General features: G+C 41.6%; 1 protein-coding gene across 13 annotated transcripts in view; it reads left to right on the top strand.

Moving 5' to 3' along the window:
• The first annotated feature begins 7,375 nt into the window (after positions 1–7,375).
• Positions 7,376–17,973, top strand: part of ITPRID1 (ITPR interacting domain containing 1) — a 65,907-nt gene continuing 55,309 nt past the window's right edge. For 8 of the 13 annotated variants that reach the window (XM_020803399.3, XM_078377498.1, XM_020803401.3 and 5 more), the window contains exon 1: positions 7,409–7,768. In XM_020803399.3, coding sequence (XP_020659058.3) covers positions 7,763–7,768 — 6 coding nt within the window. In that variant the 5' untranslated portion in view covers positions 7,409–7,762. Of the gene's footprint in view, positions 7,769–17,973 lie in introns of all 13 variants that reach the window. The other 5 variants (XM_020803403.3, XM_078377496.1, XM_078377507.1 and 2 more) reach the window with 4 other exon arrangements.

Genomic DNA, 17,973 nt, shown 5'->3' with positions numbered 1-17,973 from the left:
CCTCTGCTACTGGCAGAGAGATTATCTGCCCCTCAATCCCTGCCACCTTCATGCTCTCATTTGGGATTATAAACTCCCTAGGGATGATATCTGGATGGCATAGGGTTACTTGGGAACAAGTGTCCCGCAGCCCCCTATACTGACGGTCAAGTATTCCTACGTCCACCCCTGCTGTCTCAAACAACTGAGAATCTGTTTTTATCAGCAAGCAGCGCTTTACCTCCAGAAGAGGACCATTTTCCTCAGCCTGATCAGCAGAGGCAGCTGTCCCAGACTGAGTAGCCATGGCAACAGGCTCCCTCTGTGACAATGAGCTTTGCTCTTTCTGGACACAGAACACAGCTTTTGGCTTGGTTCCACTAGAATCATGAGGCACATTTCCTTTTATCTGCTTCCATTTCTCACACCCTGAGATTAGATGGCCCTTTCCCTCACAGAAATAACATTTTCTGCTGTACTTGGAGTCTTTCTCCTCTGGGTTTGGTTTTCCCTCCAAAATCTGGTTCCTGGACTGGCTCTGCCCAGAAGGTTTATCAACAAAATGGCCGCCCATTTTTGGCAGGCTCTGAACTAACCCTTTGGAGTACTTAGGGTCCCATGTTTCCCTCATGTTTTGTTCAGAATAATTCAGGTTTTGAGGTTGTGCCTTAACCTGTGTGCCTTCTTTTGGTTTCTTTTCCAGCTCCTTTTGCTTAGCCTCAAACTCAGCCCTGATCTGTAAAATTTCTTCCTCAGCCCTAGCTTTTATCTCTTTTACTTTTTCTTCAGTCTTATCTCTGATTTCTTTTAATTTAATGTCTTTTTGCTGATTATATTTTTCAAGATCTTGCTCACTTTGTCTGGCCTGAGCCTCATACTTTTCTCTTTCCGCAATTTCTTCAACTGATAAATTGTTGTTTCTCTTATTGAGGAATGTTAATTCTAATTGTGCCATTCTAATTCTGTGTTTCAGTTCCATCTCTTCTATCCTCATGGCCATTTCCCTTTTCCTGGCATCTGCCTCTACCTGACTGATTTCAGCTCTTTCTCTGGCCTCACTTTCCATTCTCTCTATTTCAAATTGCCTCATCCTCAGTTCATGCTGTTGGGCTATGATCATTTTTCTGAGTTCTGGGTCCTGCTCTCCTGTGCTGTCACCTTGCACTGAGCCAAATTCATCCTCAGAACCTTGGTCAATCTGGGGGTCTTTCACCTCACTCATGTCTGCTACTTGGCTTCGAGTCAAGGGCATACCCCCCCTCAGAACAGGCTGCTTTAAAAAGTCAAGCCTCAAAATAAAACGACCACTTTTTTCCTTTTACCTCAGAACCAGCTCTCCCTAGAGATTGCTGCTGTTCTTCAGCACTAAATTTGCAACAGTATCGAGTCAGAGCCTACCCCCCTCTGCTGGGCCTCTCAGCTGGCAAGCTAGCTCGCTGTTGCTACGCAGTTTTGCCTCAGCGTTTTCCCGCCAAAACTAGGCTGCCTCAGAGCACCTTAATCTAAGTCTCCCCAGTTGGCACGTTCTTCTACTAGCGCACCTCCCCGTGAGGTACACCTAGAAGATTACCTACGCGCCTCAGACTGTCCCTGACTAGATCCCCCTTGCTCTGGGCACACTTGCCAAGGCTTTGCTGGACCGCTGGACAACTGGACCAGTCGTATCCCACACGCTGGACACCAATCAATGTGACAAACCCAGACCTACTGGGATCTATCACACAGTTACTAAGCTGCCACCAACCATTCCCTATAATAAGTCACACAGACCAGGGATGGATTTTTAAACAATAAAAGAATAAGGTTTATTTTAAATACAAACAGGGTAAATAAAACAATCAGGTGAATAAAATAAAGTAACGTGGCTTATTCTCACACACACAAGCATACAGTTTGGTTCACCTAGAACCTTTAACTTAAAGCACAGACCCTGAACCCATCAGTTCTGGCTAACCCACAGACCCCTGAACCTTTCAGGCTGGTACTCTGACACACAGTAGTACCCTGTCAGACACCCAGACTCCCACAACAGCTTCTTCTTCCCCAGCTGCTGCTTCGTCCCAACCCAGTGTCTCACAGTCTGTCTCAGCATCTCCTCTTCACCACACAGGCATCACATATTTATACAGTACAGCCCCTCCTCCTGATGTCCCGCCTTCCACTCCCCATAGGATGGAACTTTCCCTCCAAACCCATGACAGACAGGTAACATCAGTGCTGTTATGTAACAGTCAGGACTCAATTCCCAACTACAAGCAAAGAAATAGAAGGTGAACCAGAAATGACCAGATTCCTGGAAGAAGATAGATCAGCGTTTTCACTCCTTATATATATCTTTTCTTCTTCTTCTTCTTCTTCTTCTTCTTCTTCTTCTTCTTCTTCTTCTTCTTCTTCTTCTTCTTCTTCTTCTTCTTCTTCTCCTCCTCCTCCTCCTCCTCCTCCTCCTCCTCCTCCTCCTCCTCCTCCTCCTCCTCCTCTATACTGACTACTTTTTAATTTTTGTTCTCTTTTTTCTTTTCTGCTTCTATATATATCTTACTGGCAAAATCACATTAAATATACTAATTTTAGATAGTATAAGCAATAACACAATTAAGATTACTAAAAACCTAAGTTTTAAATCTCACTTTTTTTCTCTTTTAATTGATTTATAATCAAGAGAAAAGAGGGGTGGAGAAGGGTTTTTATTTTATTAAACACTAAGTAGAAATGCAAAAGCTAAGTAAAAAGATCGGAGGCGAGGCTCTGGTTGTAGTTCCGCCAGATAGCAGTGGCGTTCCCCCCACCTTTTGCCCACGCCAGTGGTTATGGCATGGGACTATGGTGGAGTGGGTGAAAAATTATATGTTCACGAGGTTGGCAGTGGTCAATTATTGGGTGTTGCTAGGTCAAGTGTAAGCTTTAGTTTATTTTTCTTAGTTTGGTGGGAGGAAGGGTTGCACACGTCACCTATTGGAGACAGTTTGAATTTACATGGGTAAAAGAATAAGACCTGCAACATTAAACGTGAAAGGCCTGGGATCAACAGTGAAAAGAAAGAGAATAAAAGAAAAACAAGATGGGCTTTGTCTTTCTGCAAGAGACACAACAATCAGAAAACTGAGTAAATAATTAAAGATGAACAATATAGACATATATGAAATTTTTTTGGAACTTCTAAATCTAGAGGTGTAGCAATTATAAAATTTTTTAAACTGTGAATTTAAAGTGGAAAAGGTAGTAAAAGATTGCCATACTAGATATATGATAATACAAGGTAAAATGGGGTTGGAAGAATATACTTTGGTTAATGTTTATATACCTAATACTAAGGGAGAATTTTATGATACGGTTTTTAAAGAAATGGAAAAGGCTAAGAAAGGTTATGTTATTACAGCAGGAGATTTTAATATGGTTATGGACAAGATAAAAGATAAAACTTTTTTATGGTCGGAATGATATTTATCAAAGAAATGAAATACTAAGCAAGAAGGTAAGAAATAATTAATTGAAGGATATTTGGAGAGAATTAACTAGATTATATATTCACATCTCAGGACTTAATTTCTAAGATAGCTAATACTGAAATTAATTCTATTAAAATAACAGATCATGCTTTGATGTTAACAGAGATTGAAATAAAAAAGATTATAAAGACTCTAAAAGGTAGAGAATGGATAATAATAGTTTACAGTACCCAGAGGTAATAGAAAAGATAAAGAAGGAATGGTTAGAAGTAAGGGCAATAAATTTATTTATTTACAGTATTTTTTTACAGTAAATGAAGCAGGAGGTGATAAATTAGGCCTGTTGTGGAACATAATGAAAGCAATTTTAAGAGGAATAACAATAAGGGAATCCTGTTAATTAAAAAAAATTAAGGCGAGAAATGTAAAGTTGAAAAATGGCAAAACACCAGGCCCTGATGGATTGGGTCCAGAATATTACAAGCATTTTAGTTCCATTTTGATACCTAAGTTACAAATGTTTTATAATAAAATAATGGAAGGAGAGAGAATACCTGCTTCTTGGAAGCATTCATTAACAATTCTTATTCCAGTTGAACTATTTAAAATCTTAAAAGATGGCGCTATTAATGTGCTACACTCAATATGCCAGCAAGTTTGGAAAACTCAACAGTAGCCAGAGGACTGGAAAAGATCAGTCTACATCCCAATCCCAAAGAAGGGCAGTGTCAAAGAATGCTCCAACTACAGTCAACTTACAAACAGCCCTAGTTACGAACATTTCAACTTATGAACCACTCGGAAAAAAATTGGCATCTACTTCTGAACTGAGCCTCAACCTACGAACGAGGCTCCGTTCGCAAGTCGATGCCAACGGATCGATTGGCGCCTTCAGAGCTCTCAAAGGGCTTCCCCAGTAGGCCTAGTCTACTCCCCAGGAAAGCCTGGTAGACTTGGCCTAACAGGGGAGGGCTTCCCCCGGTAGGCCCAGTCTACTCCCCAGGAAAGCCTTTTAGAAACTGATTTTTAAGGAAATATGTGATCTATTTGGTAACGATATTGAATTTAATGCTAAAATTGCTTTGTTGTCAATTTTTGACAAGTTAGATCTTGATTATTACTCAAAAGAATTGATTATTAACTTTATGACAAGTGATAGAATATTAATAGTTACGTTTTGAAAAGACAAAAATGATATTAAATTAGAAGATTGGTATGGTGAAGTTTGGGATATTGCATTAAATGATAACTTATCTGTTAAACTCAAGATGAAAAGAGGGGAAATAAGTTCTAATATTTTTATGCTATTTGGGGTAGATTTGTTGAATTTGTATTAGTGAAAGGAAATGGGAAAGCTTCTAAACAACAATCTATACAATTTCGGAAAGGAAGTTCGTAATAAAATATTGTTCAATGGGGTCCCGTGGGTATGAGGTGCATGGTAGAATTTAGTGTATAGCAAGCATTATTATTTGTATTTTTGTATTTTGTTGTTGTTGTTGTATTTGTTTTCTTTAAAAAATAAAATAATTAAAAAAAATAAAGAATAACAACAGAACAACACAGGGACTGATAATGTTTTTTCTCCATGCCACAGATAATGTTGCTTCTAAAATGCAATAGTAATGAAGCACCCTTGAAGTAACAAGTAATGGCCAACAAATTGCATATATCAAGCTTCAATGTGAAATTCATATCAGTACTTTAGAGCTGATTTAACACTCTTGTAAGTTGGTAAGAAGCAATTTCCATTGTAGACAAAGCGCGTGCCTCAGTGAAGTTTGTGCTGGGACTTCCTTAAGCAACCCATTTCCCCATATGTTTCTCTTCACCAGGTCTCCTTTAGGGTTCGTTGCCATGTGAGGCATGTAGCAACAGACCATATATGAGTGTTTCGGCTCAAAATATACCGCGGAATAAATCATTTTCAATGCATTAAGGTCAGCTTCCAAGCAAACATATATAGGGTTGCAGAAAAGATGTTCAGAAATGTATGAGAATTTAAATTCTTGATTTTTTAAAAATAACTTAAAAACCATATTTCTGTCCAAAATATGAAACTATTAATCTCATCAAATTCTTCCAAAGAATTGCAAAAAGTCGTCTCTCATTTGTTCCAGCCAAATTCAACAGGTGCAACTATTTCTAATATGGAGTGGACAATGTTGTACCTATCTGCCATCTAGACCAGGGGTCCCCAACTCCCAGTCCGCAGCATGGTGCTGGTCCATGGCCTTGGCCGGGCCGGGCCATGGAGATAGATCCCCTGCCCCCCCGCATGCACTCCCAGTACACCCCCCACAGCCCCATCACTCATGTGCATGTGTGTGTGTGCCCCTGCCCCTATGTGAATGTGCATGTGTGTGCACGCGTGCGAGTGTGTGCATGCACCGTGTGACCGCTACCACCCCTTTGCTCATGCACACAAGTATGTCATGTCAAGCGCCCCCTGCCCCTTCGTGCATGTGCGTGAGTGTGGGGGTGCCCCGCCCCCACGCACATGGACCCCATCCCCACCAACCAGTCCATGGTGTCAAAAACGTTGGAGACCACTGATCTAGACCTTAAATAAGAGGAGCATCTCTGGGACAAAAAAAGGTAGCAACCTAATTTAACACTAACATTCCAGAATATAATACATTCAAATCTTTGATGTGGATAAATTAATCCCTCAGGTTTAGTTGCTGCTTGAATTCAGTTTGTCAAACTTCAAGTTCTTTCTGTTACAGATATGAAGAAATGTGCAAATACTGGTAAATTCTGGTTAAACTAGTTAATTGAAATTCTCACTCATTTCAAGATTTGAATCAAAGTAAATATGTGAAAGTGTACTGGAGTGCCCATATTTCATTTTGAGAATTGCATTTCCATAGAGAACCTTGGTAGCACTGTATCATGCTATATGAGCCTTCTCAGCTTTTAAGATCTTCTGGGGAGGGCCCTCTCTGTTTCACCACCTTCCAAGCTCCCTTGGTGAGGGCCAGAGAGAAAGCCTTCTTAGTGGCTGCTCCCAGGTTTTGGAATGCACTGTCCTGAGAAACCAGGTTAGCTCCCTCCGTCCTGTCCTTCCATTGTCAGGCAAAGACCCTCCTCTTCAGGCAGGCCTTTAAACAGTTAGTTATCTCAGGAATTCTGGTTTTTAACTTACAGATTTTAAAATGTTTTTAATACTTGATTTTTTAAATCTCAATGTGTGTTTGTTTTTAAAATGTGATATTTATGTAGTGTTTTTAATTTTGTTATTTTATCTGTTGTGAGCCACCTATGGGGAGAAAGGCAGCATATGAACAAATAAATAAATAGGTAGGTAGGCAGGCAGGCAGGCAGGCAGGCAGGCAGGCAGCAACAAAATTTCTCCAGTGAATTTAGGAGAATACCTACATTCAAGACTGGCTTCAAAATTTGGAGCTCAAGGAAAATCCAGTTCAAACATTTCCTCCTGGAGTTTAAGACACATCTCATGTGGGAATTAAATAAAAGTTTAAACTAAGGTTGAAGGGATGGATGAAGTAAATTAAATACACAAACACACACATTACATAGCTGCACCTGTTTGATGCCAGGAACACCAAGCAAGTCTGCTTTTTGCAGATTACACAGCCTCCACATAGTGTTTCTGTCTAGGCAGCTTTCTGATAAGTCCATCTTTAAGCACTTTTGAGTTTTCATATTTGCCAGCGGTCCAATGAAAGTTCCTTGAGCTGTCTGCATTCAGAATATCAAGTTGTGTGTCCTTCCTTGCTTGATGTTGCTTTGCAATGCAAATTGGAGGGCTTTGTATAACTCAGTGCTATATCCATGGCAACCAAAAAGAGAGAGAAAGAGGGATAAGTTTTGCATTACTTCCTTAGTGGAGCGTAACCCTCCTCCGAAAAGGCCAAACTGTTTTACAGGGACAGCAGTGTCTTGCTTTGAAATAAAAGCAGAGAGGAGTTTCTGTTTTAGAATCCGGCTTCAGTTCAGTCCAGCCCCTTTCATCCAGCACATTTTCCCCAGCTCCCCATGTGACCAAAACTTTGACGACTACTTGTCCTAATCTTCCTTTTGCTGAGAGGGCTAGGAAAGAAGCATCCATCTTATCTGTCAGCTAGAAAGACGCCAGTATTTGGCAAAAAGCCCCTTTTGGGCTTTCATGGAAGGGTTTCTAGTTCAATGGAATTTGGAAAGACAGTTAAGGAACACAAGTTCCTGTACCTTGCCTTTTTGGTTCAAGGGTGTGTGGAAAAACACAACTACTGAGGCACCAGGCTAGCAAGGACTGGCCCACTGTGTGCACCTGCAGCAGCTGCAGAAAGGAACAGAGACTCAACACTGATATCATCTAAGGACCTTGATCTATGTTGGTAAATTTTGTGATACTCTGTCTCATACCCTTAATGTTTCCTTTATGTTAAGATTTACCAGATTCCGTCTTTTGTGCATTTGCCCGTTCTCTTTTAAACTGTAGATTCTTATAAATGTTTTCAGTGAAAGCAGTGAAATTTAGCATATGTATTCGATTTCCCATGATGGTGCTTACTTCCAAACCATCACATTTATGTGTAAGTGAGTCTTCTTGTTTATAGCCAAGCTTATTTCAGAATCAGTGAGTGTAGGGCTGGGAACTTAACTTCCTTAGAAGGAAAGCCAGTTGCAAAATTTATGGTTAGAGTGTTGAGAGTTATAGAGTGCATGGTAAAGCTTTTGAGTTTCTCAAATTTCTTTAAGTGAGAACAGTTGTCTAATATATGTTGCTGGAGATTATGGGTGTTATCGGCCAACAACATTTGGACGGCCACACACTAACCGTTTATAATCTATAGGATTACCTCTTGCTCATATTATGCAAACTGCATGAAGAGATCATGAAATACTTTTTTTGCTCACCATGGAGAATCTGATGACAGCCTCTTACTTTATAGCATCTTAGGTGAGTCGGATATTGGCACTGGCAATAAGCAGGTCTCTGCTGCAGCATCTTATAACAGGTTCAAGAGAGCAGGACAGGACAGCCAACACATATACCTCTGCCTTCCTACATCTTCACTCCATCCCTGTCTTGCTATTGGAGGTAGATGCTTTACTCTGTCTAATGATAGGGCCAGTCTTTATTAGGAAACAAAGTTATATTTTCTGTCTTAGGTGAGCAATGGTTACCAGTTGCTAGATTTTCAAAGGCAAATTCCAAATTCTGTTTCTCTAATGAATTAAACAGAGAGACAGACAGAGAGAGAGAGAGAAAGAGAGAGAGAGAGAGAGAGATGGAAGCCGAACATATTACAAAAGAGTATACTAGGGGAAAATGGAACAGAATTGTGGCTGATTAAGAGTGTGACTACGCTGTTGAATTAAATTGGAGGCTGGTCTGGGTTTTTAAGAATCAATATTATATCATATGTTTTTGTGCTGGTGTGTGCATCTTCATGGAAACTGCAACCCCTCATGTCTTGCCTCTCTGTTGTAAGTAGATGTGGAAGTGGAGTGTTTCTGAGCTTTTCACTTGATGAAGGCTTATCTCAAGCTGAGGAGAGTGTGGGTAGGTAGTGGGGCTTCTCCTAGCTCTGAAGACCAGACACCCCACTTTCTCCAACTGCCAGGAGCTCCATGGAGCTGAGATGGAGGGCACAGACTGTGTTCCAGCAAGGGGGAATTTCCAGGACGTGCTTGGGGGAGCAAGAGTCACAAACTGTAGTGCAACAGTCTGTCCCCAGTCTTCTCAGATTTGTTAATATTTAATTTTTAATGAGTTTTTGAATTGTCATAGTGCTAGATCAGCAATGGCAAACCTATGGCACACATGCCACAGCTGGCACACAGAGCCCTTTCTGCAGTCAGGCAAGCCATAAGTCACCGGATTGCTACTCCCACACCACCACGTGCAGCCAAACCTGAGAAGGCGGCTGCAGCCGCAGTGCTGGCACATTGACAGGCGGATCTGAAGCAGCTGGCGCTGGTGGCGGATCTGGAGGGGGTCTCGAGGCACCTCTGTGCCTGGGATTCCCTCTTCTGCTGCCACATCCGGTTCTGCCACCGCAACCTCCGGTTCCGCTGCCACGCTGCCACGATACACCACCTGCTGAGTTGTTGTTGTATTTTTCTGTTGTGGCACATGAGCCCAAAAACATTTGCTATCACTGTGTTAGATCAATGCAGGAATAAAATAGAACTGGATAAGGAAAAATGGAAGAGTACTTAGCACCCACTCCAGCAAACCCTGCAGACCCCCACAGAGCCTCCTTACACTGATAGAGGCATTCGCACATGCAAACAAAGGGTGACCAGAATCAATTTAAAATGAACCACTCTCTTGTTGGTGTTTTTTTTCCCAAAACCACTTCCTGACCAAAAATACGTGTGCTTAGTTGTACATCATGTAGACTGATACTTTTAAATTGATGTCAAGTGTGCTAAACTTGACACAAGCCCAGGAATATTATGATGTGTAGCCAAGCTCTGAGTTACTCTATCATGTCTAAAATGATGCTGAATATTTCCAAGTATATCTAAAAAGTATGAATATTCCAACGTCTTGTTTTAACTGATGTATACTGTTCCAATGAACATAGAATTTTATAATTTTTTGCTTTTTTGCATTATATTGCATTTCTCACTTTTATTATATGATTGCTATTCTCATTGTTCCACCTACCATGGGGAGTGAAAGAATCCTGTCACTGCAGCTCTATTCATCAGCAGGACTGGTCACCCTCATTAGTGCATATGCACCAACACTGTTGTCTACAACAAAGCAAAGCAAAGCAAAGCGTGCTGCTTATATACCGCCCCATAGCGCTTCAAGTACTCTCAAAAGTCAAAGACAAATTCTATGACAATTTGGCAGCTACTATCCAAAAAATCCCCGAGAGAGAGCCGTTGTTCATTCTTGGAGACTTTACCACTAGAGTTGGTACTAATCAGAATTCTTGGCCCATTTGTCTAGGCTGTTTCGGCACTGGGAAGATGAACAAAAATGGCCAATGCTTGCTGGAGTTTTGCTTTGTGTCAGCAACACGTTCTTTAATACAAAGCTTTGACAGAGTCTCTTGGAGACATCCAAGATAGAAGAATTGGAATTAGCTCGATTTGATCCTCACTAGACACTCTAGCCTCCCTAGTATTATGATCACACACAGCTATCAGGCTGCTGATTGCAACACTGATCACTCCCTGGTGCGTAGCAGAGTAAAACTGTGAATAAAGAGATTGTATCACACAAAAAAGGAAGGAAGACCACATATTGACATCAGCAAGACTCACGATCAAAGAAAAGTGGAGGAATTTGCCCAAGCGCTTAAGGAAACTCTTCCAAGCCCGGCTGTTACAAATGCACCTGAACGATGGGAACATTTCAAGAATGCTGTTTACAACACCACCTTGTCCATATTTGGCAAGAAGACCAAAAAGATGGCAGACTGGTTTGAAGCCCATTCGGAGGAATTGATTACAGCCATTGAGGAAAAGAGGAGAACTCTAGCAGCATACAAAACCTGTCCTAGTGAGTACAACTTGCAGGTTCTTCAAGTTGCTCACGGCAAAGTCCAGCAGATTGCCAGGAGATGTTCTTACAATTATTGGCTTCAGCTCTGCTCTCAGCTACAGATAGCAGCAAACACAGGTAACATCAAGGAAATGTATGATGGTATCAAGCAGGCTTTAGGTCAAATACAGAAGAAATCAGCTCCTTTAAAGTCTGCTACAGGTGTGATCATCCAGGACTGAGCATAGCAGATGGAACGCTAGGTGCAGCACTACTCTGAGCTATATTCTAGAGAGAACGTAGTAACCAAAGAGGCATTAAATAACATCGAGTGACTGCCTGTATTTGAAGAGTTGGACAGAGAACCAACTTTAGCAGAAATAAAAGTGGACTTTGATTCCCTTGCCTCTGGCAAGGTACCTGGGAAGGACTGCATCCCTGTGCTGAAGTGCTGTAAAGAGATCTTCACCACTGAGCTGTATGAAATCTTTTGTCTTTGCTGGAGGGAAGGTGGAGTACCACAGGACATGAAGGATGCAAACATTGTCACATTGTACAAGAACAAATGAGACAGGGGCGACTGCAATAACTACCATAGCATCTCTCTTCTCAGCATTGTAGGGAAGCTGCTTGCCCGTGTTGTGCTGAAGAGACTTCAGGTGCTTTCAGACAGAGTCTATCCAGAATCACAGAGTGGATTTCAAGCTAATGGATCCACCATTGACATGGTATTTTCCCTCAGGCAGTTGCAGGAGAAATGTAGGGAACAACGACGGCCACTCTTTCTGGCCTTCATAGATTTGGTTAGCAGGGATGGCCTTTTTAAAATACTTCCCAACATTGGATGTCCACCTTGACTCCTTAGCATCATCAGATATTTTCATGAGGAAATGAAGGGCACTGTAGATTTTGATGGCTCAACATCAGATCCCTTTGACATCTGAAGTGGAGTGAAATAGGGCTGTGTCCTCGCGCCAACTCTGGGATCTTTCTTGCTGTCATGCTGAAGCACGCTTTTGGAATCACAACAGAAGGTGTCTATCTCCGGACTAGATCAGATGGAAAGCTCTTTAATCTCCAAAGTCCAACTGAAATGCATGCGGGACTTCCTCTTCGCTGATGATGCAGCTGTTGTTGCCAATTCTGCTGAAGAGCTCCAACAATTTATGAATCCTTTTAGTACGGCCTACCAAGATTTTGGATTAACAATCAGCCTGAAGAAAACACAAGTCATTGGCCAGGTCATGGGCTCACCTCCCTCTATTAATTTGAGAGTGACAGTCCCTTTCACACTGAAAACAAATACAGTCTGTCCCCTGTCCAGCTCCCTGATTTTGCTGCTTTCCCTCTATTACCATCCCTACACAAGAATCGGAGGTTGTTCATGATTTCGTATACCTTGGCTCAACAATCTCTGACACACACTCTCTAGATGTTGAGCTGGATAAACGCATTGGCAAAGCAGCTGCCATCTTCTCTAGACTCACAGAGTATGGCTTAATAAGAGGCTGACAGCATATATTGTACCAATATCCAGGTCTATAAAGCCTATGTCCTGAGTACACTCCTGTACTGCAGTGAGTCCTCGACCCTTTGTGCATGGCAGGAGAACGAGCTGAACACGTTCCATATCCGTTGTCTCCGATGCATTTTTTGTATCACCTGGCAGGACAAGGTTCCAAATAGAGTAATCCTAGAATGGGCTGGAATTGTTCGCATGCATACATTACTGAAACAGCAATGTCTACATTGGCTTGGTCATGCTGTGAGAATGGCTGATGGTCAGATTCCAAAAGATCTCCTGTATGAAGAATTAGTGCAGGGAAAGTGCCCCAGAGAGAGACCACAGCTGTGATACAAGGATATCTGCAAGTGGGATCTGAAGGCCTTACGAATGGACCTCAACAGATGGAAAACCTTTACATCTGAGCATTCAGCCTGAAGGCAGGCAGTGCTTCATGGCCTCTCCCATTTTGAATAGGCACTTGTTCAGCAGGCTGAGGCAAAGAGGCAGCCCCGAAACCAGCAAAATCAGGGAGCTGGCCAGGCGACAGATTATATTTCTCTTCAGTGTGGAAGAGATTCAAATTGGCCGTCTCAGCCACACTAGACGCTGGTCCAAGACCAGAGGATGTTACCATAGTCTCTCGAGACTGAAGGATGCCTACCCACTTCAGCTATTCTCAACAGTTTTTAATAGAAAAACTGGGAAGTGTACATATTAAATGAACTATACTTTTAAACAAGCTTAAAGGGAGCTTAAACAAACTCCGGACTAGACACAGAGCTAAACAAAATTGATCAGATTGTCTCAGATTAAAATGTCCCTCAGGGCTGGCTGAGAACTGGGAAGATGTCTTTGTAGAGGGCATATAGAGATAAGCAGGCCAAAAGGATAGTGCAGAGTAGGCAACAGAGCCAGGGCTGGGACATATGACTGCCCAAATATTTCTGGACAGGCCTGGGAGTTGTTTTCTTATTTCGTCCCACCCAGCACTTTGGGAAGTCCACTTTGTTTGGACTGAAACCTTCTAGATGTGTCCTATCACGTAAAAGGAGATCAGTATTACCTCAGTAAGACAAGAAGGCTGTGCAATATGCAAAAGGAGATCTGTGGAGAGTGTGCACTACTCAGTATCTCCTACAAAACAGAAAGATCCCATAATTTACAGTCTCCATCCATAGAAGCTTTTCTCGGCCATGATTTATCCTGCAAGTCCTAGGCTTGTTGTGAGCCTTTCTTTTTTTTTTAAACCAGGAGTGATACGCCAATCACTTCCTGTTGATTAAAAAGATCTGTGAAGTCCTAAAACAGGTCCTGAAAGTGAAACACCCTCCATAGTGTTCTAGGGGTGAGATTTGCAATTTGGGGGACAGAGGCGTTGTTTTTTAAAGGATTCTAGGGAGTAGACCAGACCTTAGTCTGGTAGCCACCAGAGGGGAGGAGAGTCCTCCAAGGCTAATGGTCTTGGACTCTGAGAAGTTGTCCATCCTTGTGTTAAGGGCTGCTTGTAAATACTTTAAATGGGTTCCAAGGAAATATACCCCGCCCCAGGTTTGTCATTGGTTTCGGAGACTCTTGCCCCTTGACAGGCTGCTGTGTACAAATATTTACAAGATCAGCCAGTGCTATCTTGCAGTGAGAAAGCAGCTGTACAACCACCCTCTCACACACAAAGTGGCATTGATGCCATTGCCCTTTCCTTGAAGAAGAAAGCACAGGGATCAGCTGACACCCCAGCAGACCAGTGCAACACTGAGAATTCCCAGGTAGAAAATGCCATTGCCGCAGCCACTACTGGAGTTTCCTTGGAGTCACCTCTAAGCAGCTGACCTGCAAGTGGACCCACAGCCACCAGTCTTAGAAAATCCTGTCGCTTAAGGCAATGGGATCCCATGATCTTCTACAACAAGGTACAGAACATGTGTAGCCCTTCATATGTTGTTGAACAGCAAATCCCATCCTCCTCAGTCATCATGCCCCAGTGCATAATATGACATAGTAAAGGATGATGGAAGCTGGAGTCCATAAGATCTGAAAAGTCACGTGTTCCCCAATCTAGTTCTATATTCTGACAGTAAAAACAACCTGGCAGAGGATTTTCTGGCAAATACAGATATACTGTAAATGACACTCCGAAGAGGAGTGTTGTTGTTTTTCTTACCTTATTCAATCTCTGAGAATTCTCCATAGGCTGAACAATAAATGTAGATAAATACATTTAAAATAAAAGTAAGTGGCTAATTCATGGTTGTGCCTATTTCAGCTTAAGTTAGCACTGGGGTAATGTCTTCATTAACTGAATACTCCCATGAACTTTTGATAAAGTGTCTTCATTTTTAAAATTCTGTGATGTTTCTCTGGTGTTTTCGTTTATATGCCCCCTTTCTATGGCATTTCTTAAGATTTAGCCATTTGACTTTTAGAAAGAACTTTGAAAAGCTGCTTTTCTCCAAGCAGCCACCCAGTCTGAAAGATTCCAGAGGTTATTGTCCCCCAAAGGGAAACAATTCCAGGCTTTGCTTTTAGACTGCTCCATTTTCAACTTTCAGGCCTTCTCCTAATATAAAGGTGAGTTGGGCAACTTTCCAGATTTCACTTTCTTTATACAGAGGGCCTTTCTCTATTGAAGCATACAACACAATTCTTTCCTACTCCTGCTGAAATGGTGACCGCCAGCAGTACTTTCAGCATTTTATTCTCTTGGAATAAGTATTATCTGGTTACGCTAAATCTTTGGTGTGTGTTTTTCCTTTTTCCATACCCAGGCTTGCTTTTCTAGCTCCAGCTGCTCATATTTATGTTTTTTACAATTTTGGCTGATACAAGATTATATGGCCTTTATAGCTGTATGTCTTTATATATTGTGCCTGCATATGCTGGGTCTTTTTCTTCCATATCATTCTCCATGTGTTTCTCCTACTATTACTCCAAACCCCTTTTCCTTTATTAGTGCAATGCTCTCCAATGCCCAATTTTGGATTGCTATAGAGGATTTTGTTCTCATAAATTAAATTTCATGGTCTGTTCTGAAAATGTGTGTATAATATCTTGCCAATAGGGATTTTGCTATTAACACTGGATCAACGTACTAGTGACATCTCAGAAAAACCAGTGGCAATCTCTTTTTGTCAGCTTCCAGAAACAGAATGATTGATGCTCCAATGCTCATAATGTGCTACTCGCGCAGCAGCATCTTTCTCTTCGTCCTACTCATCTCATTTGTACTCATTTTTACTCTAATATTTTTCTTTATCAATTTTGTTTGCCATCATCTCTGATGTGATTGTGGTTATTTCCACTATTCTCGCCATTTGAAATAGTGTCCCTGACCATGGCCAGTATTGTTCAGATCTACAACAGATTCACGCCAATTTACAGTATATGTGGATTAAGCAGAGCCTGGAATGTTACATTTCAAAATAATTTGTCGCACTACTGGTATTTTCTCAGTAGCCAGATTGCCCTTATCATGATTGTTGCACTCATCACACAAGAATTTTTTTTTAATGTTTAACAAGATCAGATACAGGGAAACACTCTCAGGTAGCCAATTGTTATTGCACCTTGGAGTTATTTTTCAAATACCAAAAAGCAAAGCAAAGAATAAGAACATAAGAAGAGCCCCGCTGGATCAGGCCACGGGCCCATCTAATCCAGCTTCCTGTGTCTCATAGTGGCCCCACCAGATGCCTCAGAGAACACACGAGACTAGATACATGTCTCCTGATACCCCTCCACTACATCTGGCATTTTGAGGTACCGTATCTTCCTTTTAAGCCTGGAGATTATACATCCCAATCATGACTGGTAATACTTTCCTTGCCACATAGCATTGATAAAAGAATGATATAAAACCTGAAAATTCCTGTTAATATGCATCTAAAATGTTGTAAAACCGCCCTTTAAAAGTAACATTGGAAAGCAACTGAGGGTTACAGGTCACATCTAAGTAACTTATTACATTTAAAAAGTCACTCAGCAACAATTAGTTTTATAACTTCTTATGCAAAAGATAACTACTTTCTAGCAACATCACATGTAACTAGTTACTTCTGATGTCTAAGACTGAGTGTCTACGTGTGTGAAGTCAGAGATTAATCATGATTCAACACATAGTGGGAAATATCCTGTTGGATATCCTTCTGTGGCATAACCTGGACTGGATGAAGGGAGCATTTAATTTAATTTCTACCTTTAAGGGCTCCCCCCTCCCCTTCATTCTGAGCTTTCCCTGAGACAAAAAGAAGTCCCAGGGAGCCTCGGAACCTAAAAAGAGGGAATAAGCTTTTAATTACTTTAAATTAAATGCTTCCAGTACCCAATCCAGGTTACACTGGCACAAACATTTTGCCCATGGACATTTTACTGTCCTGCTCTCAAAAAGGTTTCCGACTATGCTTGTGTGAGAAAAGGAGGGGAGGCATGTGATCCTTGTACACAATCTGAAGGCAAAGGTGGGTGACACTGTAATAAACCACTAAAAAATTTTACAACCATAAACTAGCTTTCAGCCCTGCATAGCTAGCTCTTCATCAGGCTGAATACCACAGAGTTGTGGGCTCCTTGGTTAAATCAGGTTTCAGAATGGGAACTGCAAACTCAAGTCAAAGGGACAGGTTTCAGACCTGGTGATATGGATGTTTCTCCCAATCTTGTTAGAAAAAAAAGGTTGCTTGTCATTAAGTCGAAATGGTCCAATGAAATTAAAAATACAGGCAGTCGCGTAGTATTGTGGTCTGTATCTACGATCGTGTGAATTTTGCATTGGAGAGTTGGTTATTCAGACTGGTGGCATTTTTTAAAAAAAAATCTTTTGTTCAGTTCTCACGTTTCTAGAATTTTGGGGTGTGCTCTGTGTTAGACTTTCCACATCTGCAACCCTTGCTTCATGATGATTCCTGTAGTGCAGTGGTCCCCAACCTTGCGCCTCCAGATGTTTTTGGACTTCAACTCCCAGAAATCCTGGCCAGCAGAGGTGGTGGTGAAGGCTTCTGGGAGTTGTAGTCCAAGAACATCTGGAGGCCCAAGGTTGGGGACCACTGCTGTGGCGAACAGTCCTGCCCTCACCTGCCCGTCACCGCAGAACATTGAAGCAGGAGCCAATGAGTGGACAGAAGGTGGAGCCAAAGGGGGAGGGAGCTGGATATAAAGACTGGTGTATGGAGTCTGAGAAGAGAGGGAGACTGTGTGTAGCTTAAAAGTGATTGAAGAGTGAGTTAGAGATCTGTAACAGCATAGATTGAAGCAGAGTGTTAAATGAGTTTTGATGTTATATACTATCTGATTCTTATATAAGTGATTGACAACCTGTGATTTATCCTATGAATATATATTGATTATAAACTTCCCTGATCAAATAAAAGATTTAAGTTTTAATAGCACACGTGTCTCCATAATCAATTGATATTAAAACATTACTATCTGGTGGCAGCGAAGAAGAAAGAGGAGCGAGATACTTGTGAAGGCCAGGAGAATAGGGTCTTCAGAGGAGATCGCCACAGTTCCCATAATCCGGCAATCAATTCATCTGGCTGTGGAATTGTGGGAATTATAATCAAATATATTTGGAGGGAACTAAGAAGAACGGG

Source organism: Pogona vitticeps, chromosome 6 (assembly GCF_051106095.1).
Source record: "Pogona vitticeps strain Pit_001003342236 chromosome 6, PviZW2.1, whole genome shotgun sequence".
Taxonomy (NCBI): Eukaryota; Metazoa; Chordata; class Lepidosauria; order Squamata; family Agamidae; genus Pogona; species Pogona vitticeps.
The sequence above is the reverse complement of the archived record's forward strand: the minus strand, read 5'-3'. Positions and strand labels throughout refer to the sequence as shown.